At 34.2% G+C, this 24162-nt stretch overlaps 2 protein-coding genes across 4 annotated transcripts; both read left to right on the top strand.

The window, feature by feature from the left end:
• Positions 1-4599: 4599 nt before the first annotated feature.
• Positions 4600-6660, top strand: LOC113240061. Its single transcript, XM_026477307.1, has one exon. The coding sequence runs from the start codon at positions 4724-4726 to the stop codon at positions 6545-6547; it is 1824 nt and encodes a 607-aa protein (XP_026333092.1). The 5' UTR covers positions 4600-4723; the 3' UTR covers positions 6548-6660.
• Positions 6661-8165: 1505 nt separating this feature from the next.
• LOC113240322 (palmitoyltransferase ZDHHC16) lies at positions 8166-23827 on the top strand. Of its 3 annotated transcripts, XM_026477629.1 has the most exons (7): positions 10851-11346; positions 11442-13657; positions 14157-14224; positions 15326-15473; positions 16422-16613; positions 20244-20499; positions 22801-23827. In XM_026477629.1, the coding sequence occupies exons 2-7, from the start codon at positions 13649-13651 to the stop codon at positions 23301-23303; spliced, it is 1176 nt and encodes a 391-aa protein (XP_026333414.1). In that variant the 5' UTR covers positions 10851-11346; positions 11442-13648; the 3' UTR covers positions 23304-23827. The 3 variants fall into 3 exon arrangements, with proteins under 3 accessions (XP_026333561.1, XP_026333414.1, XP_026333483.1); XM_026477776.1 differs by lacking the exons at positions 10851-11346; positions 11442-13657 and adding an exon at positions 8166-8280; XM_026477698.1 differs by lacking the exon at positions 11442-13657.
• The last annotated feature ends 335 nt before the right edge of the window (positions 23828-24162 follow it).

Genomic DNA, 24162 nt, shown 5'->3' with positions numbered 1-24162 from the left:
TATGCGCCATTTCGTCCGGCCCTCAGCTTGTTAAATTCTCGATGTTTTTAAATTAATTTCAACAAACTATTATAGTCTGTCTTTTTTTTGAAGACTGGAGTAAAATGGACATTTGCAGGGTTGTCAGTTTTCATAAAATTTTAAATAGTCTTGTAGTTGTCGACAGTTTTATCGATAGATTGTTAAAGAAGGTAAAATTTTTCCAAAAATGTCTGAATTGTGAATGTTACGACATTCTAATCATTACTAATTGCGTTATTGCCTTCTTTACTCTTACTGTGACCGTTGGCCTACTAGTATCGAAAACAATATAATAATATATATTAAAATAAAATGAGAAACTTTATAATATGTCTCCTCTTTGCATTTTTGATAGACATAGTTCTTAATGCAGTATAAATTTGTATGAACTTACATAAATTGACAATTCAAATGATCTGTGCCCAGCAGTTGGACGAATAATGGGCCGATAATTATTCAGATGAAACAAGTTAGTTATTTATTGCATAAGTGACCAACATTCAGTCTATAATCGATAGAATATTTATCGACTGCAGTCACTAGCTACTTGCATGCGGGCATTCGCGCAATGAATTGTCATTTTATTTAGTCCATTTAAAAAAAAGATAGACTATAAAAAAATAAAATTTACTTACAGAGTTAATCAGTAAAATTGATCCTTTAAGACAATACTTACTAGCCATCCTATTGAACGTCGCAATTATTATCTCTAATCAAAAGTCCGACTATAATGCGCGCAATATATATATAATAAAATATAAAGTACAATCTCTAATTGTACGTTATACAGGTAGGATCGTAGTTAAAATGGAACAAAATAAAAATTCCTACATTTAAATTTTTATGACAATATGCTCCTAAATACACGTGTAATTCGACTGTAGAACTCCTTCCTATTTGTACATATTTGTTGCAGTATGCGTACTATTATCAATATAATAATTTTAACTTTATACTTATTTCCTTGATAATAAACAGTAACATTAAATAAATATCAAACCGTGCTTGTACATAATATACATTTGCAGTTAATTGGAAATATTTTGTTTTATGTTTTTAATGTAGTACATCAGTAGTATACAGCCATCCCTAGCAAAATTTGTGCTGTTGAGTACATTGTAACATTTTTATTTATAAATGCGAGAATTGGAAACTCATCTATGTGACCTCACCATACAGGAATTTGTTAAATGTTGTATAAATACAGATACCGAAATCATGTGACTCAAATGTTACTCAAGTGTGGGTTTAAAAGATTTTTGAACACTAGTAACTATGTAATATATAACCTACAGCTATATCCAAAAATATTAAATTTCATAAGTAAAGTGTTTGAAGTTAATTAAATATATTACCACATTCCACTTTTACTTTACTATATACTTATTATTTACTCGTCGACACGACAAGACTGTCTTTATGTTGTAAGTTTAAAATGGTATGTTGTTAAGCATTTAATGCTCTAGTTTCTCATAGATTATATGTTATTTCTTGTGTTATTTTAAATAATACGATCAGACGGCAAGTCTGACGGCGATAATATGTATATTCAGTGTTTATTATTTACTTCCAATATATAATGTACATGTTCTTTTTTCTATCTTTATTTTTCCTACATATAGTGTAATTTTAGTTATCTGCGTACGATCTCAGACAATTTTAAATTGAAGTGTAATGAAGATAAGAAATTAATGTAAGTAAAATAAAGCTTTGTACTAATTAATAATTAAAAGAAGTTGTCAACCTTATAAGAAGTTCTGTTTATTTTTGTTACGAAAACATTTCTATTTATCTTTATTGATTGTAATAATAATATTAATACCCAATATGCACTTTGTTAAGTTAAATTATAAATACGAGATTAAAGATTCCTCTTTTATTTATAGGCAATCCATAAAATTGAAAACGACTTTTGCATTATCTTCTGTTTCCTACTTTAAATGCAATCGCGATCTCTATAATATTTTTCTTAATCACGAATGTAGTTGTATTCTAAGTAATCTCAAATTAAGAAGATATTCTTCGATTTAAAATCTAAAATTTTCTTTACTGTGCGTTCTTCGAAGCTTGTTGGTATTTAGCATAACGAAATTGGAGTTATGTTCGCCATAATAACGTGCACTCAGTGTATCGAACACGCCTTGTTAACTTTACGTACCAAGATTACAAAATCTTTTGAGGTATTAAAAAGAATAATGAACGGAGTTTTATTATATGTGTCATTAGTTACATGTAAAGGTACCTTAAGATTGCTCATGTGTAACATTCACTTTTGGGGTATGCAAGTACTAAAAAAATTCATCAATTTGTACAAAAATTAACATTAAAATTTCATCATGAGGTACCTGGTAAATACATTGTGATATTATGTACATCTATACGTTATGTATAGAATGACACAAAAATTTACTCTCTTGTAGCATGTAAAAGAGTTTTTTTTAACAGAACCACTGTATTTTGTACTATTACTTAGGTTACCATACAATGAAAGTTTAAGCTTTTAAACTAAAGAATTCAAAGTAAAGGTCCACAAAGCTAACTATTGCTGTGATTCAAAGTTCTAATTTTCCAAAACTTATTTGAATATTGCATTGCCGTAGTTCAGAAGCTTGGACGTCTGTTAATAGTGGTTATTCCAATACTCGCCACGCACTGCTTTGATGTACCTACCTACTTTCCAATAAAGCATTTTCATTTCTTAACGGTTTTGTTTTTTATGATGTGCAAAAGATTTGGCTGTAATGGGGCGATGATGTCAATCAGTTTGTCCGGGCAGTATTTGTTTATGGTAAATTTTAGGTTTACCATGATCTTCTTTACTTATTTCGAATTTACTAATACATAGTAGTTAATACCTACTCTGAGAAGAAAAAGTCGTGAAGTGTATGTATGTTAGTAAAAGAAACTTCGCACATCGATTTTTCATGTTTTCTTATTTTTTGTTCTTTGTTTTATTAACTTTTTTGTTACGAAAATCATAGTAAACAGTACAGTAAACATTACAATAAACACACAAAAATTTAATGGCAGCCTTATGGCAGCGACAAAATATTGGCGTTGACAAAACAGAACAAACTCATTAGCTGCAGTCGTCGAGTGTATAACCATACAGTTAATAATTTTTAAACCCTTTCAGGACTATAGAAGTATGAGCGAAAAAAAATATTTGATTACTATATTATGGTTAATTTGTGGTTAAAGTTACGCGTCCTATATGAAAATATTATTTTTTTCCAAAAATACGCGAAATTTCAAAGGACGTATGTGTCCCTGTGATCATCAAGGGATAATTCAGAGAAACCCACCTAGATAAATTATTAAATACAATGCACATGGTTTTGGCCTTGGTTATTCACTAGCCATGAAACGTCAAAAAACCATTGCCTCATTTACAAATTTTTCAATCTTACTTCAGACTTCCTTTTTTCCATCCTCTAAAGGTTTCTTAGCGTGTCGACTACTTAAAGGATAGAAAAAAAGTCGACTCTGATGTTTACATTTGTGAGGACCAGTACAATACTTAGCGTCTGGACACAGCGTTATCACTGGCGTTGTACAGATCCTCGAGTGTGCAGGTGTAGAGACACGCAAGCCACGACAAAAGATATGCCATTGTCTGGGAAGAAACACTACTCATATATAATACCCCATCTGTGCATGCTCTACTTGCTTCGGCCGACTTGGGTCCGCAGCCTATTTATAGACTTCCAAGTTTGCCAAGATAGGTGATGCCCAGGAGGGAGGCGCTCCGACAGCGGAATGAGTGACGCTGTGGGATACCTCTGCTTCCAGAGACTTATTCGGGCTCGGTAATAGTTCCCCATCCAGAGGGAATACTTCTTAATGAAGCTATGGCGACTCTTTAGGCTATGGATTACCGGTACGTGATGGTCTTAGACTATGGAAACTAATTATTTTTTAATTATCTTTTATTTTTTTCCATCCTCTAAGGTGATGGTACAGGGGGTGCCACAGGTCAGTCTCTTTTTTTAAACGTTCTAGAGAGGTAACCACGTTTGTGCGGACGTCCGGAGGGGCATCACCAACCAACGAATACAGCATATCTACCAAAAAGGGTTGGTTTCAGACAGCCCTTATTGATTCAGCATGTGTAGTTTAGTGCTGTGTTCACCAGGTGCGTGTGTGGTGTATTTATTCGCCAGCCGACAAGAAAAGGGTTAGTCCGGTCGTTCGCGAAATTTGTGGCGAAGCTCCCCACTGGAAATATGTAAGTCGGCGCAGGCAGGAGGTTGTTACAAATCTTTCTATTATTATTTAATATATGCCTAAACTTCTATTTATTATCATTAGAAATACACTATACTTGTTATTTTACCATAATTCCACTTTCTTGATTTGTTTTGTAGAAATATTTCCAAATTATTTAATTTTCTTTTACATTATATTCCATGATTAACTTTTTCCAATTTGCAGTGGCATAAACGCACATCGCAAAAAGTAGATGCAAAAAAAACTAGTTATCTATGTACGCACGATGTGACATACCTACATATGTTTTATATAACCTTCATTTCATGATTTTATTTTATTTTAGAATGCCTTTAATTAACACAATTTACAAGAGCACGATATTCACTACCATTACAGCGTAAATTCTGCCTAACTGACTGCATTTGGGATAGCAGTTCTTTGTATTTAATTCAATTTCATTACCTATTTTAGTTTGAATTTTGAAGTGATCATGGCTGCATACGGACTAAGCTGCAGGTTCTCACCACCGCCACCATGTACTAGATTACTGGAACCAGGGGCTTATGAACCAGATGTACGATTGTGTTCAAAACATGTAAAATCAAATAGATACCCTTTTCTCTCAAATGCACCACGCAATACAATGAATGTGTGTAAATCATACACAGATGCTATTTACGATACTGCTATACCCCATAGGATACCAAATTGCACATCACTAATGGCAAAATGTCCCAGATTTCCGTATAAAGCTTTCAGTAAAAAGGATTTAGAGGAAATACTTTGTCGATGCGGTTTGGACAACCCATGCGAATGTCACACGGGAGAAGAAGAGGAGGAAATTGTCTGCCAAGGAAAAGTGCGCAGACGGCTGTATATAGGACCACCGCCACATTCGTCTTTGGCAGGAGGAATATCCTGCCCTTCTCGAAATGATCGTGGTTTCGACGTGATGCCTGATGGTTCTATGCGTCGATCACTGAATGTAGTCAAAGAAGCAAGCCCACCTTTTTATGACACTAGGGTAAATGAGTCTACGGCATTCTACCAGGGGTGCAAATGGAGTAAGTGGACATCTCAACGATCTATGAAATCGTTAGAAGTACTACCAGGTCCAGCACATTACCACATAGAGAGGGAAATTGCTGCCGAAGAAAAATGTTATGAAATTATTAGAGAATATCGACGTAAGACATCTAAGCTCGTGCGATCAATGGAGAATCGAAGGGGCCCTGGGCCTTCAGACTATTCACCTCAGTTACCAAAACGCCCTGAATTAAAATATTTGGGTCCGAAAGCCAAAAGATTCTTATCCTCTAAATATGATGTGCGGCCAAGCCCCGCTAGGTACTCAATTAAACGTGATTTTGATCCTCCCAATATTCCATTCAATCCTCGCTATAGTACATTACCTTTGCCGTCACCAGCTGGTTTTGGTTCCAAGGATACTAGGTTAAAATATCGTGTTTCATGTGGTCCAAGTCCAGCCGATTACAATGCTAATGTAAAACTTTGTCGTATCTTATATTGTGGTAGTCATAACGCTCCATTTAATTGTTCTGCAAAGAGATTTCAAGATACTGAAATTGGTTATGAATACGACGACGAAGGTGAAGACTCCAAGAGCCAAAGCGATGATGATGATCACCCGCCAATATTACTTAAGCCTAGGGAGTGCCCTCAGTTAACATGTCAGTTCAGATCTAATACTTCTAGATTCAAACCACTGTACAAGAAACTACACGAACCTAGTCCTGCTGATCTAGGGCTAGACCTATTAAGCAAAAACCACAAAGAAAAATCTGTGATGCTACAAATGGTTGCACCATTCACGTCGTCTCAGGGCCGGTTCCGGCGTTGGCACAACTGGATGCCAGTGCATAACGTGTATGGTACGCCTGGACCAGGATACTACAACTGGGATAAACCGAAATGCTATCCAGCTGTTCGTTGTGGCCCACTATTCAGAACCCAACGTTTCAATGAAAAGGGCGACGCTATGCCGGCACCAAACGAATATAAAGTTGGCGGTGGTGTTGACGATGTTCTAGTAACATATAACAGAAGATTATTGGACAACATCAAAAAACAACACAAATTCCATTGGGAGTTACCGGTTGAACCCAGACAGTTAGATTACAAGGAACGCGAGTTAGCTCTATTAGATAAAGCCATAGCGAATTTAAGCACCTCTGATTTTATGCGTAAATCGGACGATCCTATACCAGAGCCGGTACAAGAAGAACCTAAGCTCAAAAAACAAAAATTGTTACGAAGTCTTTTGTACAAAAAGCCAATACCATATAATATTTAGCAAAATGTACGTTTGTTATAGTTTTTATATACAAACATGTGCGTCCTACCAATTCATATAGTAATCCTATTCGTACTGGAAATCCTATTTTTATAAATTATAATATATAAATACCAACGTAAAATATATATATATATATATATATATTATTTGACTATTACTGGCACCTATAGGTATTAATAAAACACCCATTCACTTCTGTATGACAGTCCGGCGACCAGGCAGGAGACTGCTCACATACAATCCTTCATATGGCCCTCGTATGGTGTCTCGCAGTATGTATTGATGAATGGATGACACTTATTCAGCATCGTGCAGACGCTTCGCTTCCCTCATCAATTTTTGTTCTATGATCAATGCTCAAATAATCGTTGAGTGTCCAGCCTGCAATGAATAGGGACCAGGGCCCAGATTTTAATTGCCTCTCCCGATCGGAAACTGCGTCTTTTCCGAGTCGAGGCTTATAATATTGCGGATCGATTCCGATTTCAACTAAAATCAGACTTCTGGACCCACTATCGAATCGATCCGATCGGGTAGCCCATCCGCAATATTATACGCATCGACTCTGAAAAGACGCAGTTTCCGATTGAGAGAGGCAATCAAAATCAGGCTGCAGTAGGACTAGCACGACAGGGCGCGACTTGCGCGAGAGCGACATAAAGCGCGAGATCTTTATGCGACAATAGCAGTATCTCGCGCTTTATGTCGCTCTCGCGCTATTTCGCGCCCTGTCGTTTACTTCCGGAAGAAGAATTGCAGGATCTTTTGTAAATCGTTTCTGGTCTGGGTAGTGTAGATAATTAGAATAGCCCTGAATTATTTCCTTGCTCTTTACATGAACGTTGTTGTATACAGGCTACAAAGAACAAAGACTTCAATCTAAGTAGGTATGTATGTCGATTCTGATATGTTACATACATAATAAATAGATATCGTTGTGTACAGCAGTACTAGTTGGAGATCATGTAACGAATGGTCATTCTAGGTTTGTAAAAAATATCGATATATAAAAATGTCGATATGCGTTCATGAAATAAGCGACATAATAATGTATATTATATTGTCCATATTTTCAATCTCGATACATCAAGAATAGATTTCGAGCCTCTTCAATCACTTAACATGGTGATCACCTCCTTTCCCTCAACATCTTTTTACTTGACCACCGTTGCGTTGTGCTTTTTACTTGGCTTTTTAATTTTCGAATTTCGTTTCATATTCGTTCGAAAAAATGTACGCCTTTGCCTCATGAGCCCATTTTAAAGAATTGAGTAATTATTCGAGTAATTGACAATCAATTCTGTAATCTGCCCTCGTAACAAAAAAAGGCATAACTATGTTTTATTATAAAGCAGTTGTGCCTTTTTTCATTCGGGAGGTAGTAATATGCTGCAATGCTCGATTTAATCAAGAATCTATTTAACTACGTTCCATTCGTATCGAATAGGTGATCGACTTTTTAGAGTGCATCAAAGTCAAAGTCAAAGATTATTTATTCCATACGTAAACTCTATAAATATTTACTCTATAGGTACATCTTTGACTTTGACTTTGACATCTACATAATTCTACTGCTAAATTATATTAAACTCTGTGCTACTTAGCAATGCCCGATTTTTTACTTTGAATCGTTTTTTTTTATCGTAATGGATTATAATATGCTTCTGAATCGATGCACAGGTCGGATCATAAGTTATGTTCTTGAATTGATCTTATAAAAATCGTTCCAAGTAAGTTTTGATAAAAAAATTTACAATAATGACAACCTGTTCGACTTCAGTCGGTTACTACTTTCGTCTAGAGTGATATAAACCAGTGAGAAAAATCAGGTGGCCCAGAAATAGCGACAATCGCCATAAATATTTCAAAGATTTATTGTTTAGTTATTGGCCAAACTATTTATCTTGTAGACTGTTATAAAATAGGATTAACCTTACATTTCAGTCGAGATTCAGAAAAACTGTTTTATTATATTTATGCATACCATCTAGCTAGACGATTCGATTCGCCTTAGTGTTGAATCTATTTGCTTAAAAATCGTTAGAACGAATACACTTGAATCGATCTTCATCAAAATCGAATCGCCATGTGCATCCAAGACTGCTATGAATGAAATGTCATTGGCTTGTCATTGTAATAAACTCTTTGTCATCTCTGTGGTTGTTAATATTGTCAGTGTCATCGACGAGCATGAGTTTAACGAAAACGAATACAATACACTAAAAAAAGATTGTGTTGCTGCTCAAGTCCAGCTCTCAGCTAATACCGATTGTTTTGCGTTATTTTAATTATAAAGACATATTAATGTACATAAGGCAGTCTCATATTTATATTTTTTTATCCTATGTCATGATTCCGAATTTATTATAATGTAATAAACAGTGCTTATAGTAAGTGAAAGTAATTATGTACAGTCAGCGTCACTGCAGTGTTTTACAAACAAGACCAAATTATAAATTATATATTTACTTACAATTAATTCCATAACTTCTTCTAAATATACCACGTTGTAAGTAATTGCTACTTACGCCAGGATTTCCTTGAAGTTTAGAAGAAATATCCTTTATCTTTAGTGATAATATTCGATACCAAAGTGCACCTTGGATTTATAAGCTACTGGAAGATAGATTGTTATCAAATATGTAGATATTACACTTATTAGCTATTTGACATAATCCCTGTGGATATGTTAGGAATGATATTTTTTCATTTCACTATTCAAATGCTACTTATATAAGGTGCCATCAAATTAGATAGGTTAATTTTAGAGTCATCACATTGTTTTAGAAGGATAAATTTAAAATACAAAGAAAAAGACTTATGTGATTTAAAAAATATTTACCCATTCAAAAAAACGAATTTATATTCTTCCCAAACACCCTTACTAACAGAATAGAGGTACTTTGTTAACAGAGATACTGCAATATTGACATACTTTTTCATTTTAATCTTGAAGAGACCAGTAATAGTCAAAAGATTTAAAAAGGCAACATTGAAGAGATTAGAAATGCTAAATTGTTATAATTATTGTTGCATGGTCGTAACTACAAATAAGATATTTATTTTGGAGAATTTAAATCACGTAAAATATATTCAATTGCTTCAGACACTGACATGAGTAAAAATAAAAAACGATAGAACATAGACAAAAAAGTAAACTATTAGTGCTGTTCCATCACTCCTCCTCACTAAGGGTCGAGGCCAAGGTTCTTGATAATCTTTATTAGACTGGGACCTGGTAAAGCCTTAGTGAACATATCAGCTTCTAATTCATCGGTTCTTTTATATTGCAGCTTAATGAAACCTTCAGACACCTTTTCTTTAATAAAGTGTCTTCTTATTTGAATATGTTTCGAACGTTTGTCCACAATCGGATTTCTTGCTAAGTGTTGTGCTGCCTAATTGTCATTATATAAGACCATGACCTTTTGATCAATTCCAAGATCTTCACACAATTGTAGCAAGTACATGGCTTCCTTAGCTGCTTCGGTCAATGCCATATATTCACTCTCTGCGGTTGAGAGAGCCACAGTTCGTTGTTTCTTAGATTCCCAGCTTACAATACCACTGGCATATGTAAAACAGTACCCACTATATGATCTACGGTCAATTTCACACGTAGCCCAGTTGGCATCTGAGAAACCTTCTATTGGCTTCTGTGCTCTCCTGTAGGTGATACCCATTTCTATGGTTCCTTTCAAATATCGAAGAATCCTTTTTAAACTTTTATAGTGTTCTTCAGTATAACAATTGTTGAACTGACTCATATAGGATACTGCGTAGGAGATATCTGGCCTTGTGGGCACTGCCAAATACATTAGACCTCCAATCAAGTTTTGGTACGGATAGTCATTGGTATTTGTTTGTGCTTTAGCTGGACCCTTTAAAAACTTTGTGCCAGGTTCCATTGGAGTTTTTGACGGCTTGCAGTCTTCCATGCCATAGGTTTTAAGTAGCTTTTTGATATATGTAGATTGCGACATTTTTAATGTGTTTTCAAGTTTATTATATTCAATTTTTATGCCCAATATTTGATCTACTTTAAGTTCTCTCATACAAAACGTTTTTAACAACCTTTGTTTAACGTCATTCCATTTATTACCTTTAAAAGTAACAATAATGTCATCAACGTATATAGCGATGTTAATAATATCTTCCTCTCCCCCTTTCACATTAAGTCTATATACGCAGGGATCAGCATAGGATGGGAAGAAATTCAAAGCTTTTAAAGTACTGTCAAGTTTTTCAAACCATTGTCTTGGCGCTTGTTTTAAGCCATACAGCGCTTTCTGTAAAAGGCATACTTTAGGCTTTTTTATATTATTTTTTAAATCTTGTAGCATAATCCTTGCTGCTTCCGATTGTTCTTCGTCATTTTGTATTATCTCGCATAGGATTTTTTGTATATGATCAGGTATTTTCTTATAGATTTTTTCATGCAAGTCTCCATTTAGAAATGCAGTTGTGACATCTAACATTTCTATATTTAAGTTATTTTCAATAGCATTTGCCATTACCATTCTAATAGAGCTTAATTTTGATACAGGTGAATAAGTTTCATCAAAATCGATCCCAGCCATTTGGTTAAAACCTCTAGCTACTAATCTAGCTTTTAATCGTTCGACTTTTCCATCAGCTGTGTATTTTTCTTTTAATATTATTTTGTTAGTTACTATGTTCATACCTTCTTCTTTATCTATAATTTTCCATGTTCCATTTTTCAGGTGAGCTTTGAACTCTGCTTTTATAGCTTCATGCCATTTAGAGTCTGATTCGTCTTTATCCGAATCACATAGGTAAGCATAATCATTCTCATTATCATTTACAATTTCATCAGTAGTTTTCATTACATAGTCTTTGGACCAAATAGGTAATTTCTTTATTCTTTCAGAACTTTGACGAGGCTCTATTCCATCAACAGCGTTTTCAGCAAGAGAAGTGTGGGTTTCAACCTCACTATCATTATCAGACTCAGTATTTAGCTGAGTATTGCTCATATCAAGAGAAACATTCCTTGCCGGGTTGCTGTCCGGAATGAACACGTCAATAAAGTTTTGTTCATCAATATTCTGTTCCTTATTTGTAGAGTCTTCAGTTGCAAAATACATTTTATTTACAATACGTACATCTCTGCTAATTACAACATTATCTGTCTTGGGTAGATAAATCAGATAGGCTTTTGATTGCTCTGAATATCCTGCAAACATACCTACAGATGCTTTTGGTTCAAATTTAGTTCTGTATCGCTTATTCAGTACAAAGGCTTTTTGACCAAATATGTGTAGATGTAACCCAGAAGGGACACGACCGACCCATTTTTCAAAAGGTGTGTCATTATTAATACTTTTATTTATGCATCTATTTGATAGGTAATTTGCGGTGTAAATAGCTTGACCCCATAGTTTCTCAGGTGCTTTTGACTCTATTAACATAGTTCTAGCTTTTTCTTGTAAGGTTCTATTTTTCTTTTCTGCTAGACCATTTTGTTCACTGGTGTAGGGGCAGGATAATCGCCTCCTTATTCCATTTTGATTAAGGTAATTTTGAAAGTCTTCATTTAGATATTCTTTACCATTGTCAGTTTGTAGGCATTTTATTTTTAAATCAAGCACATTTTCCATTTCTTCTTTGTATATCTTAAAGCATTTTAGAGCTTCATTCTTTTGTTTCATGAAGTAAACACGAGAGTACCTCGAGAAATCATCAATAAACGTTATGAAATATTTATTTCCTGCATGCGTTGGTACTCGCATTGGACCACATAAATCGCTGTGAACAATTTGTAACGGTTTATTAGTTCTAGGTTCAGAAGCTGATTTATACGTTGTTTTAGTCATCTTCCCTTTAATACAGGCTTCACATTCTTCTAACTTATCATTTTTATTGAACGCCATGCCTTGAACCTTATTATTTTTTAGTGCTAATTTCAAATCTTGCTCATTCGCATGTCCTAACTTTTGATGCCACTCCATAATATTATTACAATATGAAGAGTTGACTTGTGGTTTTACATGTCTTGGCGTTATATAATATAAACCATCTTCACACTTAAACGCTCTCATTGTTATCTTTCCTTTTGCATTCTTTACTGTGGCCACTTTGTCTCGGAATAAAATGGTATTTCCATAACTTGTACTTTTTCCAACTGACATTAAGTTAGTATTTAGGCTTGGTACATATAGAGAATCAAACAAATTGTGTCCTGATTCTGGTACCTTGAAAGTGACCGTGCCTTTTCCTTTTATTTCTGTGTAGAAGTTATCTGAGGCTAGGCTGAGATTTTGTTTAATTTCTTGCATATCATGCAGATAATCTCTATTTTTGGTCATGTGTGACGTACAACCACTGTCAAGAACCCATTCATCTTCTTCAATAATTTTGTTGTTAAGTGAAGATAGACACTTTTCATTGGCTAAATTTGCCGAGTTGTTGTTATTTTTATAGCCTTTATTATTACGTGTTGCATTTTTATTTTGGGACGTACTTGGTTTGTTGTAACAATCTGTAATTGTGTGCCCTCCTTTTTTGCAATAAGTGCAAAACTTGAACTTACGCTTTTCTTTGTTTTGGCCATAAAAGGCTTCTTGCTGTACATTGACTGTATTTTCGCTTGCATAGCAATGCTTTCTTGATTCACTTTCCTCGATTATTTTAACTTTTAACTCTTCTGGCTTAGGTAGAACATCTCTAGTTTCGATTGCTACTCTAAAGTTGTCATACGACGGAGAGAGACTATACAGCATTAGAAAAGTGAGGATGTCGTCATGAACTTGTATGTCCATTTCCGCTAGTTTATCAGCAGTTTCCATAAATTGCTTCAAATGATCTTTAATTTGATCGTCATTTGTAAGTTTTGACAGAAGTAATTGTTTTAATAGCGATGCTCTTTTGGCTGGCCCTTTGGAATCATAAATGCTTTTTAGCTTGTTCCATATATCCGCTGACGTTTTGCAATTTTTTACTTGTTTTATTTCAGACGGACATATCAATAGCAACAGCTCTGACTTCGCTTGGAGGTCCCCGTCCTAATCTTTGGATGTTATAGACCCTGAAATGTGTTTCCACAATCCATTACGCGTTAAAACAGCTTGAGCCTGTATGCACCAGGTCTCATAGTTATTTTTTCCCAACGGTTCTATTTTGTAGTTCGCCATTTTTTTTTATACAATATCTTAATTGTTTTATTTTTATTTTATTTATTTATATTTTTATAATATTTCGCGAACTTCCAACTACGCTCTGCTACCATGTTATAATTATTGTTGCATGGTCGTAACTACAAATAAGATATTTATTTTGGAGAATTTAAATCACGTAAAATATATTCAATTGCTTCAGACACTGACATGAGTAAAAATAAAAGACGATAGAACATAGACAAAAAAGTAAACTATTAGTGCTGTTCCATCATAAATAATAATCAAAATTAATTCTGAAACACACTGTTTAGTAATGTTTTTTTAAGTTTCTTATAATACTATTATCTTACTTCAAAGTGATTATAATGAGTCAATTAGATCTAAAAGTATCTTCACCTATTTTGTTAGCACACTGTATAATGTAAATACTGAATACTTAAAATAATTATTTTTTTTGTGTTTTTAAGGATATTAATCTCAAGATGGTGGTTATAAGATGGCGCTTCCAACTGAGGAGGATTATTTCTCGAATCAGGTATGACATCAAATTTCAACATTTCATATTTTGCTATAAAAGGTATAATGAAGAGTTGCAAAAATTATATGCTCTATCAATACCAATACTTGGATAAATAGGATCAATAGTTTTTCAATGGTCATTTGAGTAGTCCACTTGCAAACAGCTCTGTGACATTTTTAATGATTTTTAGTTAATGGTGTAAAATGGATCAGTATTTTAAATAATTTCAAATACTTCAACAATGCAGTGCCAAAACTTGGTATATTCTGAACAAATCAGTGTAAAATGCTGACTACTATTGCAAAAGTCGCTATCTTTCTTAGTTTTACACTGTTAAAAGTTGCCTTTTTGTCATCAACCTGCAAACGCTGCTCTATTGAGCATAAACTTGTGCAAAATCCGCCTTTTTTGTTTGGTATTTATTGTTTTGTCATCCAAAAGATCACTCGTGTTCATTTATTAACGCTCATCAAACATTTTGGAGAAGATTGGTTTACATACGAAATACTTGAATTTTACACGCATTTTTTCGGGCAAGTAAAATCAAATGTGACTGAAGAAGAAATGACAGGTAATGAAAATACATTGATGATTGACGACGCGGATGAGACTAAAGGAAAACTAAAATTAGATTTAACTTGTATTTTTTACTTTTATTGCAACAAAACTAGCCATGTTATCATTGTGTTGTTGCAAAATTCTGAACAATTACAAAACTAGTCATTTTAAGATTACTGTTGCAAAACTCTCGTATGTTCAATTTTTAAATGGAAATAAAGTAAAAAGTTTAATACTGTGATTTTGTTTCTTCATATTGTTCATATCTTTTTTATCACAATTTTCAGACAATTAAAAAAGTACCATTTAAAAATCCGTTTTCGGAACAATAATTATTCTTTTGAGTTTATAGCTTTTTTATCCACACACATATTGCAGTTTGCTAGTGGATCTAAGCTTGTCAAGTAGAAGATGTTCAGTAGCTCATAATGTCGTAACACACACTCAAGTTGACAAGTAAAGACTGAATAGAATTTAAAGACATAGAAATATATTCAACAATTCATATTTCAATCATAGAATTTTTCCACATCTGTTTATTGCATCGAATCTTTACAGAGAATACTTGACGTGGAAATTCAATGAGGCAGTATTGACGTACCACTCACTTACATATAATGAGCACATGAACCAGAGCTATGCGGTCGATGTGCTATTGGAGCCAATATTTTGGATTGTTGACAATTTTGCATACTGCATTGGAAAGGTCTGGAACTAGTTTGTTTATTACTGCTATATTAGTGGTCTGTGGCATATTCATTTATCAGACAATGGCTTCTGTATTGTGATTTACAGTATAGCCAGTATAGCTTCAAGAATAGTTTTTTAAATATGTTTAGACTAAGTACTGGTAAATACGCTGAAGTGTAATTTTCAGGTAACTTTTTTCTTCCTAATTTGGGGGGCAATTTTTATTATTTAATTACTCTAAAATATTATCATGAAATATTATTTAATATTCGATTGTATCCTAGTATCCTGAAACATACACATCAAACGTTCTTGCCGATTACTGAAAATCAGGTTTTGCAATAATTTTTTTTAACACCAAAGCACCACCAACATAACACCAAATTAAAAAATAAGCAACTTAATTAATAATTTATTAAATTTATTTGGATATTCTTATTTACCTTTAATATCGTAATCAAATATTTAAAAAATACTTTGAAATTTGAAAAAATGTGTAGATATTTTAGATGTGTATATATTTAATATTTCACGATAATATAATACACTTGAATAAATATTCAAGTATGTTATCGTGATATATTGTTGTGGCAATTTTTATTGTTTAAATAAACAATAAAAATTGCCACCAAAATTAGATACACAAAACTGACCAGAAAATGAGCTCAAAGTACAATCTTACTCATCTTTCAGAAGTAAAGATCAAAACAATTACAATATTTAAGTTCTTATTTTAAATAAGTCCAGCTTATTCACCATAGTTGTCATGCAATAGTTGTAATCCAGTGATGTAATATATCGTAAATACATAAAAAATTTGCCTAATATTAGTTACGGCATTCAGTTATACCGTAAATACGTAAAAAATTTGCCTAATATCAGTTACGGAATTCAGTTAGAAGAGGGACTACATGAGTTAGTTCTATCTATACATATATAACTAATCTTGACTTTACATTTCCAGGCTTTTGTCTTTTGTGTGACAGTGCTCACTACAGCAGTAGTTATGATAGCTTATTGGGTTGGTCTTCCATACTGGTGGGAAAGATCTCCAAACACTACTATATTCCTAGTTGTGTTTGGTAATTGGCTATTGCTCAATGTAGTATTTCATTATTACATGGGTGTAAGCACACCACCAGGATACCCCCCTAGTGTAAGTATCTAGTTTGAATTTTACTTATATTGATTATAATGAATATTATGATAGTAAATGTAAAACTACCATGATTTTCATTTATTTTTGTGAAATTACGCCATAAAGTTACGTTACTGAAGATTTAGAGAAAATCTAGTTTAGTATTAGGGGTTAAAGTATGAAATTGCCGTTTTATTGCAATAGGTTCTTTGAATTTTCATAGAATCTTCATGGTTTGAGGTTTTCGAATGAAACTTTTTTCAAATGGTTTCTGTGATAATTTTTTTTTTTAAATTTGAAACATTTGAATATCGACTTTCAATTGTTTTTGTTATTCAATTTAGACAAGAAAGATGGATACTGCGAAAATTCGAGTGATTTTTGAATACGAGTTCCGACGCGGAACTAACGCGGCAGAAACAGCCCGCAATATCAATGCTGCGTTTGGAGAGGGGTCTACTAATGAACGCACCGTGCGATTTTGGTTTAAACGCTTTCGTGATGGAAATTTCGACTTAAAGAACGAGCCACCAGGAAGACCGCCCACACAGGTGAATAACGATGAATTAAGAGAGATAGTGGAAGCCGATCCTAGTCAAACTACCCAGGAATTAGCGGCATGGTTTAACGTTACCTTACCCACAATATTGACTCACTTGCGTCAAATCAATAAAATAAAAAAATACGAAAAATGGGTGCCTCATGATTTGACTGATCTGCAGAAAGAAACGCGTGTTGAAACTTGTGTTGCCTTGTTGAACCGGTACAGAAATGAAGGAATATTGGATCGAATTGTAACATGTGATGAAAAGTGGATTCTTTATGATAACCGGAAAAGAAAAATGCAATGGCTGACCCCAGGTCAAATGCCACAACAGTGTCCTAAAGCAAAACTTACCAATAAAAAGGTAATGGTAACTGTTTGGTGGTCTCAGCATGGTGTTATTCACTATAGTTTTCTCCGATCTGGTCAAGCAATAACGGCAGATGTCTATTGTGCCGAACTCCGAACCATGTTGACAAAACTAGCAGTAAAACAGCCCCGACTCATGAATCGATCTTCACCATTATTGCTCCACGACAACGCGAGACCTCACACAGCACGAGAAACCATTTTGACCCTTCAGGAACTGCAGTTAGAAACCATTCGTCATCCTCCGTATTCACCAGACCTTGCTCCAACGGACTACCATTTTTTTCGTGATTTGGACAATTATCTACGTGACAAGAAGTTTTCTTCCCAGGAGGCAGTACAAAATGCTTTCACACAGTTTGTGCAGTCTAGATCGTCGGAGTTCTATCGCAAAGGCATTAATAACCTTCCCATTAGATGGCAGCAATGTATAGATAATAATGGCAACTATTTTGATTAAATAAATTTGTTAAAAATTTAAAAAATAAACAATTTAGATTTTCAGTACAAATCGGCAATTTCATACTTTAACCCCTATTATTTATTACATACTTCTACATACAGCAAGGCACTATCTGCACACGCGTAAATGTGTGCATGAAATGACAGGGTTACCCATCACTTTCTCGTGCAATTTACGTTACGTGGACAGAGCGGCAACATAGCGAAAATTCTTAAACGAATCTGTTTCTTTAATTCTATTAAAATAATCCTAATAATTACACATGTTCATTAGGTATTTATGTCGATATAATATAATATTTTTCATTAATTCACTAACTAGAATAATATTGAAGATTTATTTAAAAAATATATTAACAGCACTTAAAACATTGTATTTTGGACAGGTTTTAAATAAGGTCACCAAGGTATTTGAAATTGCGTGTCCAAGTTTATCATTACCTAGTTAATAATTAGGTATATTCACTACATAATATTTATCGGCAATAGAATTGAAAATTCGAGAACCTTTGTCTACTCACGAAGTTATAGCGTTTCATTATATTGATATAATAAAGCTGTACTAAATATTACTCTGCACTAAATAAACGAACAAAACAATACCTGAATGAGTCTCAGATATAAGTTTTTGTCATCTTCCTTTCATCTTTCGGAAAACGAAAGAAACTCCTCTCTTTATCCAGTTTAGATGATAATAAACAGCCGTACACACCACAATTTACGACCATTATAAATAGTAACGTACAATGATGTTATATATTAACGTACAAGTTTCGTAATGAATAAATGAAAACTATATTCAAATATCAAAGTCGTCTTGACGCGAAAACGGCTCGCCGACAGCCTTGTTGTCGTTCAGTCAATGTGACCGTTAATGTGCGGGGCTTGGTGCGGTATCTAAATCTAGGGAGTGTCCATTATTTACTTTTTTGTTCTCTGAAAGAAACGCTTTGGTGATCATTGGTGCCATCACTCTTTATTATAATTATTAATACAAAGATCGAACACATACAAAAAACAGACACAGATCCTGTCAGATCGAAGGAATTTTTGTTTGTGTTTGATCTTTGTATTAATAATTACAACAAATTTTACTTATGTAACAAGTGTGTTACTTCACGAGAAATTCCTAATTACGTAGTATGAGAATTTAAGATCTTAGCGTACTAGTTAAGCGTTATCCATCTAGGTAATCTTATGGTACTAGATTAGATTAGGTAGTCTTAATTTAATTGCTCTAAAATGAATTTATTTTTAAGGTTATCAGGTTGTCGAATGTGTATTGAATAACATTACATTTCTACTAGCATAGTGAATCAATAATGATAGATTCTTACTAATTCAATTCAGGTTTTCAATTATTATAAATAACTCATCTATTATGTATGCCCCTTAAAATTTACAGTACTGTCTATCTAACTATATATCCAGCCTAGTTTTAGTATATTATTATCATAAAGTTGGCCTCACTCAGGGCCTATGCCGCCCCCATAGATATAATAGCGGGCCCTCATCACTGCTACCGTTAACTACATACATAACATTTGTTTCTCTCGTGAGATTGGGTGTAATTTGTGGTTGTCTATGTATGTGTCCATGGCAGCCGCGACTCAGGGTTTCCCTAGTGCAGGGTTATGTTGAGTGAGTGCGTTAGAAAAAAAAACTGATTACTACTAATTATAGTTTGGAGCCAAGGCCAACATTAATGAGCGGAAGGACTTTCCTGGCTCTGGCAGTTTTTATGTCCTCTGGCTGTGGCCTGTGTATTACTAGTATGGAACTTCGTACGTCCATGAGTGGCCAGCACTGAGTGAGGAGATTTAGAGGAGTTTTATCTGCCTCGTGGCAGAATCTACACTCTCCATTTTCTCTCTGCCCAATATTTGACATGTGTTTGTTCAAGTTATAATGGCCTATTAAGGCTCTAATCAGCATTCATCATGGTGCCATTGTTGTCCAGTGACAGAGTTTAGTGTTTGGCACATTGAGCAGCTACCAGGGCATTTGAATGCTCAAGACCCTAGCTCTGTAGTCACACGTCTCGGGAGACGTGTGTGCTCTCGTTCAGCAGAGAGAGCTTTGCCAAACTATGTTATACCCATAAAGGTTTCGTGATCAATAAAGACCTCTCTAGGTCCAGCTTTTGTCAGTTCATCCGATGTTAAACTGACCTGGAACCCAACTCAGGGCCACTTTATTCCTTTCCCCAGTTTTAGTACAACTATTGAAGTTAGTCTTTTGGAATTACTTGATACATAAAATTTATGTTTCAGGGTGTAATGATAGCAGAAGCTGCTAGTATATGCAAGAAGTGTATATCACCAAAACCACCACGGACTCATCATTGTTCTGTTTGTGATCGCTGTGTCCTCGGTATGGACCACCACTGTCCGTGGCTCAACAACTGTGTTGGTTATTTCAACGCTCGGTACTTCTACTTGTATATGGTCTTTATGGTTGCTGGCGTCGTCTTTGTTATAATAGCAGGAATTGATATCGGATATCAGGTGCTTTGGATTAACGATACAGGTAAACATCTTTATAATTATAAATCTAATTAAAAAATAAGACAATGAATTTTTTTCATAAGTTGCGTCTAAAACATAAGAAAACTGTGTCTATCTTATCGTACGTAGTCAATTCAGAGCATTCAGAGGGTCTACTGTCGTTCTCCGTCCGACATCCGTCCGAAACAATTATTGTCAAATAAGTAACACACAAACAACACAACAAAAACAATGTCAAGTACGAAGCTTCATTCGCTTCATGCGTCTTTTGATTTGGTCGGGTATTACTTATTTGACAGTAATTGTTTCGGGTGGGATGTTGGGCGGAGAACGAGAGTACGGGGCCTGGACCCCGATTCAGAACAATTCGATATTTTAACCGAATCGTTCGATTGGATATCGTTCTCGAATCGAATGGCTCTTTCCGAGCTATTCAGAACATTCGATTCGGCTACGACATCGTTATTTAACGGCGTTTACGGAGTTGGTCGGTGAAATAGATTATAAGAAAAATGAAAACCCTTTTACATTTTTAAGACTTTAAATGCCTAAAATATAAAATGAAATGAAAATATAAAAATAGAAAATCAAATGCATTAGACTTGCATTAAAATAAATTAATAAAATTTAACAAAATCCAGACTTTATTCAAAAGATAAAAGATTTCCATATTGCAATTTTGCTTTGTAAATATTGGACGTTCATTCGATGACTGTGTTCTGAATGACGTTTGCCGGTCGAGAAGTTCGAGTAATCATACGGGTGTTACGTCATTTCGGTTCGGTTTCGAATGGGACAGTTTGACGTTCGATTAGGGTGTTGTGAATAAAAATGAAAAGAAATCGTACGACATCAAATTGAATCGGTCGACAACTGAGTCCTACAGGTACGGTGCGTCAGAACTGTATAGTAATTCAAAATAGTTAATATCTTCATATCATTCAAAGTTTGAAATTGCAATGTGGAAAAGTAAAACTACACTTATGCAAAAATTTTTTTTTTTTTAATATTGTATTAATGCAACTTGATGCAATATAACAGGCAATAAATGTTTACAGGTTTTATTTAAGACGAAGTGTTGTACCCATTGACCTACCAACAAATGGACATCGGGTCTAATACAAAAACCACGAAAAAAATGTCCGAGGTTAACCTATACAAACGTAGTGACATATAACGAAATATAAAAAACTAAAACATTTAATTTAAATTGTAACGTCATTGCAGTACTGCCTAAATTTGCTTACAACAATTTAAGAGCCCAAAAACACCATATTCAGCTTCTACTGGAAACTTAACAAAATGCACCATATTTAGCTTCGACTGAAAATTACTTGAACACGAGATGAATGGAATAGCCTTTCACGTAAATATTAATTAATTTTTTTATATATATTATTATGTCGAATTTTGTACAAATTCGCTCAAAGGTATAATAAAGAGTTGGGCAGATACATACATACAAATATTACTACAAATGTGAAAATAAGCGTGTACTATAAGAAATGTACCGATATTCTAACTAAACGTAAACTCAAGTATCCGTAATTCCGATTTACAACAAAACCGTTACGCTTTCGAGTAATTTTGATGCTTTTTACATAGACAAAATTAGCTTTTGTTTTGTAATCTTCGTAAAAACACATTATGAAAATTCGAGCAGAAGTCAGAAATAACATTTCGCGCAAATGTATTTTCTGACTTCTGATAGGCAATCCCAAAAATATTTTGTTATTGCTAACGTTTAATAAAAAAATCATTTTAAAAATAGGATTAAAATCAAAGGAACTCTACAGTTTCTTTGTTCTAAATATTTCAATCGCTTGTGGTTCGAACAATTGAAAATGACCAATAAGTTTATATAAGCTTCTCGAAACTGACGTAATGTGTCTCTTTCCATCTTTTGCGCATGCAGTGAATAGAAAAAGGACAGTTAGCTATTTCATTATTTCTTGCTTTTTTAATTTATATTTACGATTCAGTTATATATAAATTAAATACTATAAAACTGTACAAAATAACACTTTTAAATGACAACTATGATAACACAATATATTGGTTTAGTGAAAATATGATACAAAATCCTGTTTTCACACTTTACTGCAGTAATTTTTACAACTTATTATTTGTACTGCATATATTGGTACTGCATGATTGACAACCGCGTTGTCACTCGAACAAACGAACACTATTGCGCGATTGTCGCTCTGTATGTGATTTTAACGCCCTACAGGTGCGGATACTTTTTAGCGCGAACCCGACGTCCATTTATTGGTAGGTTCAATGGTAGTACCATAAAGATTAAATGAAGTAATTGTTTTAGGTGGTATCATTCCCAACAATGATCCTGACTTAATTGGTCATCCAGTTCGCGTGAATCAAACTGGAGCTCTTGTACCAGTTAAAGTAATTGCAGAGTATGATGATTCTGTCAATTTCCCCCGAGAACACCACCTACCTATACCTCCTATAACTGAGGCTCAACGAATCTGCGCACATCCGTGGAAAAGAAAAGCAGTTATCTTTATGGCAATCACCTGCGTCTCGGTGTGTATCGCTCTAGGTAGCCTAACAGTAATGCACGGCATACATATTTCTAGAGGAGAAACCAGCGTAGAATCCCACATAAACGCTTCAATGAGTAAACTGTACCCAACTTACAAAAACCCCTATAATTTCGGCAGAAGCAAAAACTGGAAGTTATTCCTCGGATTAACTCAAGGCAGAACTTTTGTTAGACATATTTTGTTTCCCTCTAGGCACAAGCCAGTGGGTAGTGGGCTCACATTCCATACTGTTAATAATGTGCTTGGGGACTGGCCATAAATATAACTTAACTTGCCTGTGCGATAGGAGTCAATTTTCTTTCCCTGCCGTGATGGCAGGTTGCTTGCATTGAGAGAGTAGTCCAGACAGGTCGCGCGGCCGCTTTACTCATTTCATAGTTTGATGTTCTTTCAAATAATATGGTTGATGTAACTTTTAATTCAATTTTATCCATAGTATTGAAAATTTAATATAAAGTTCCATTTACTTGAAAATTGCGAACTTTTCGGCCCGAGTAATATTTTAATATGTAATTTAAAAGTGACATAGATTTATTTCTAGATCAAGTCTACTGAAAGTTTTTGAATTTGACAAGTTAATCAAATATAGCATGTGTGAAGCGCACTCGTAGGGCTATTATTTTCAAAGAATTCTACAAATTCCTTATTTATTTCCGTAGTTTTGCCTTGTATTGATGACGAGTGTCATACTTAATTTCGACAATATTTCTATTCGACAGTACTTCGACTACACATTAATTTGACGGAACACTACTACGACAAAACACATGTTCGACAGGTCATAGTCCGACAGAATGTTGCTTCGACAATACAAACATTCGATAGGTCATTACACCGACAGAAAACTACTTTGACAAATTACTGCTTAACTAGTTATTAATTGTTTCTGAGACATATTTATGTATATGAGATATTCCGCTCAAGAATGAAGTGGTCCATAAGTAGTCTCAGTACAGCAAAATATTTATATTAAATATTTCATGGTCGGTTGGAATAGTGACTTGTCGAATACACGTCGCACTGCTATTTATTACAATAGTGTTATAACTCAAAATATGTGAAATTCAATATTATACCATTGGTAAACGTAAAATTTGATTATCTACACGTCAATAAAA

Source organism: Hyposmocoma kahamanoa, unplaced genomic scaffold (genome assembly GCF_003589595.1).
Source record: "Hyposmocoma kahamanoa isolate Upper Pololo Valley unplaced genomic scaffold, ASM358959v1 100021, whole genome shotgun sequence".
NCBI lineage: Eukaryota > Metazoa > Arthropoda > Insecta > Lepidoptera > Cosmopterigidae > Hyposmocoma > Hyposmocoma kahamanoa.
Note: the sequence above shows the minus strand (reverse complement) of the source record. Positions and strands in the feature narration are given on the sequence as shown.

What these genes read in the sequence shown, in the direction of transcription:
- LOC113240322 (XM_026477629.1), top strand. An exon ending in CACCAGGATACCCCCCTAGT is followed by an intron (nt 16,614 to 20,243) that starts GTAAGTATCTAG and finishes TTTATGTTTCAG; the next exon opens with GGTGTAATGATAGCAGAAGC. An exon ending in GCTTTGGATTAACGATACAG is followed by an intron (nt 20,500 to 22,800) that starts GTAAACATCTTT and finishes TAATTGTTTTAG; the next exon opens with GTGGTATCATTCCCAACAAT.
- LOC113240061 (XM_026477307.1), top strand. Translation starts at nt 4,724, where the DNA reads ATGGCTGCATACGGACTAAGCTGCAGGTTCTCACCACCGCCACCATGT.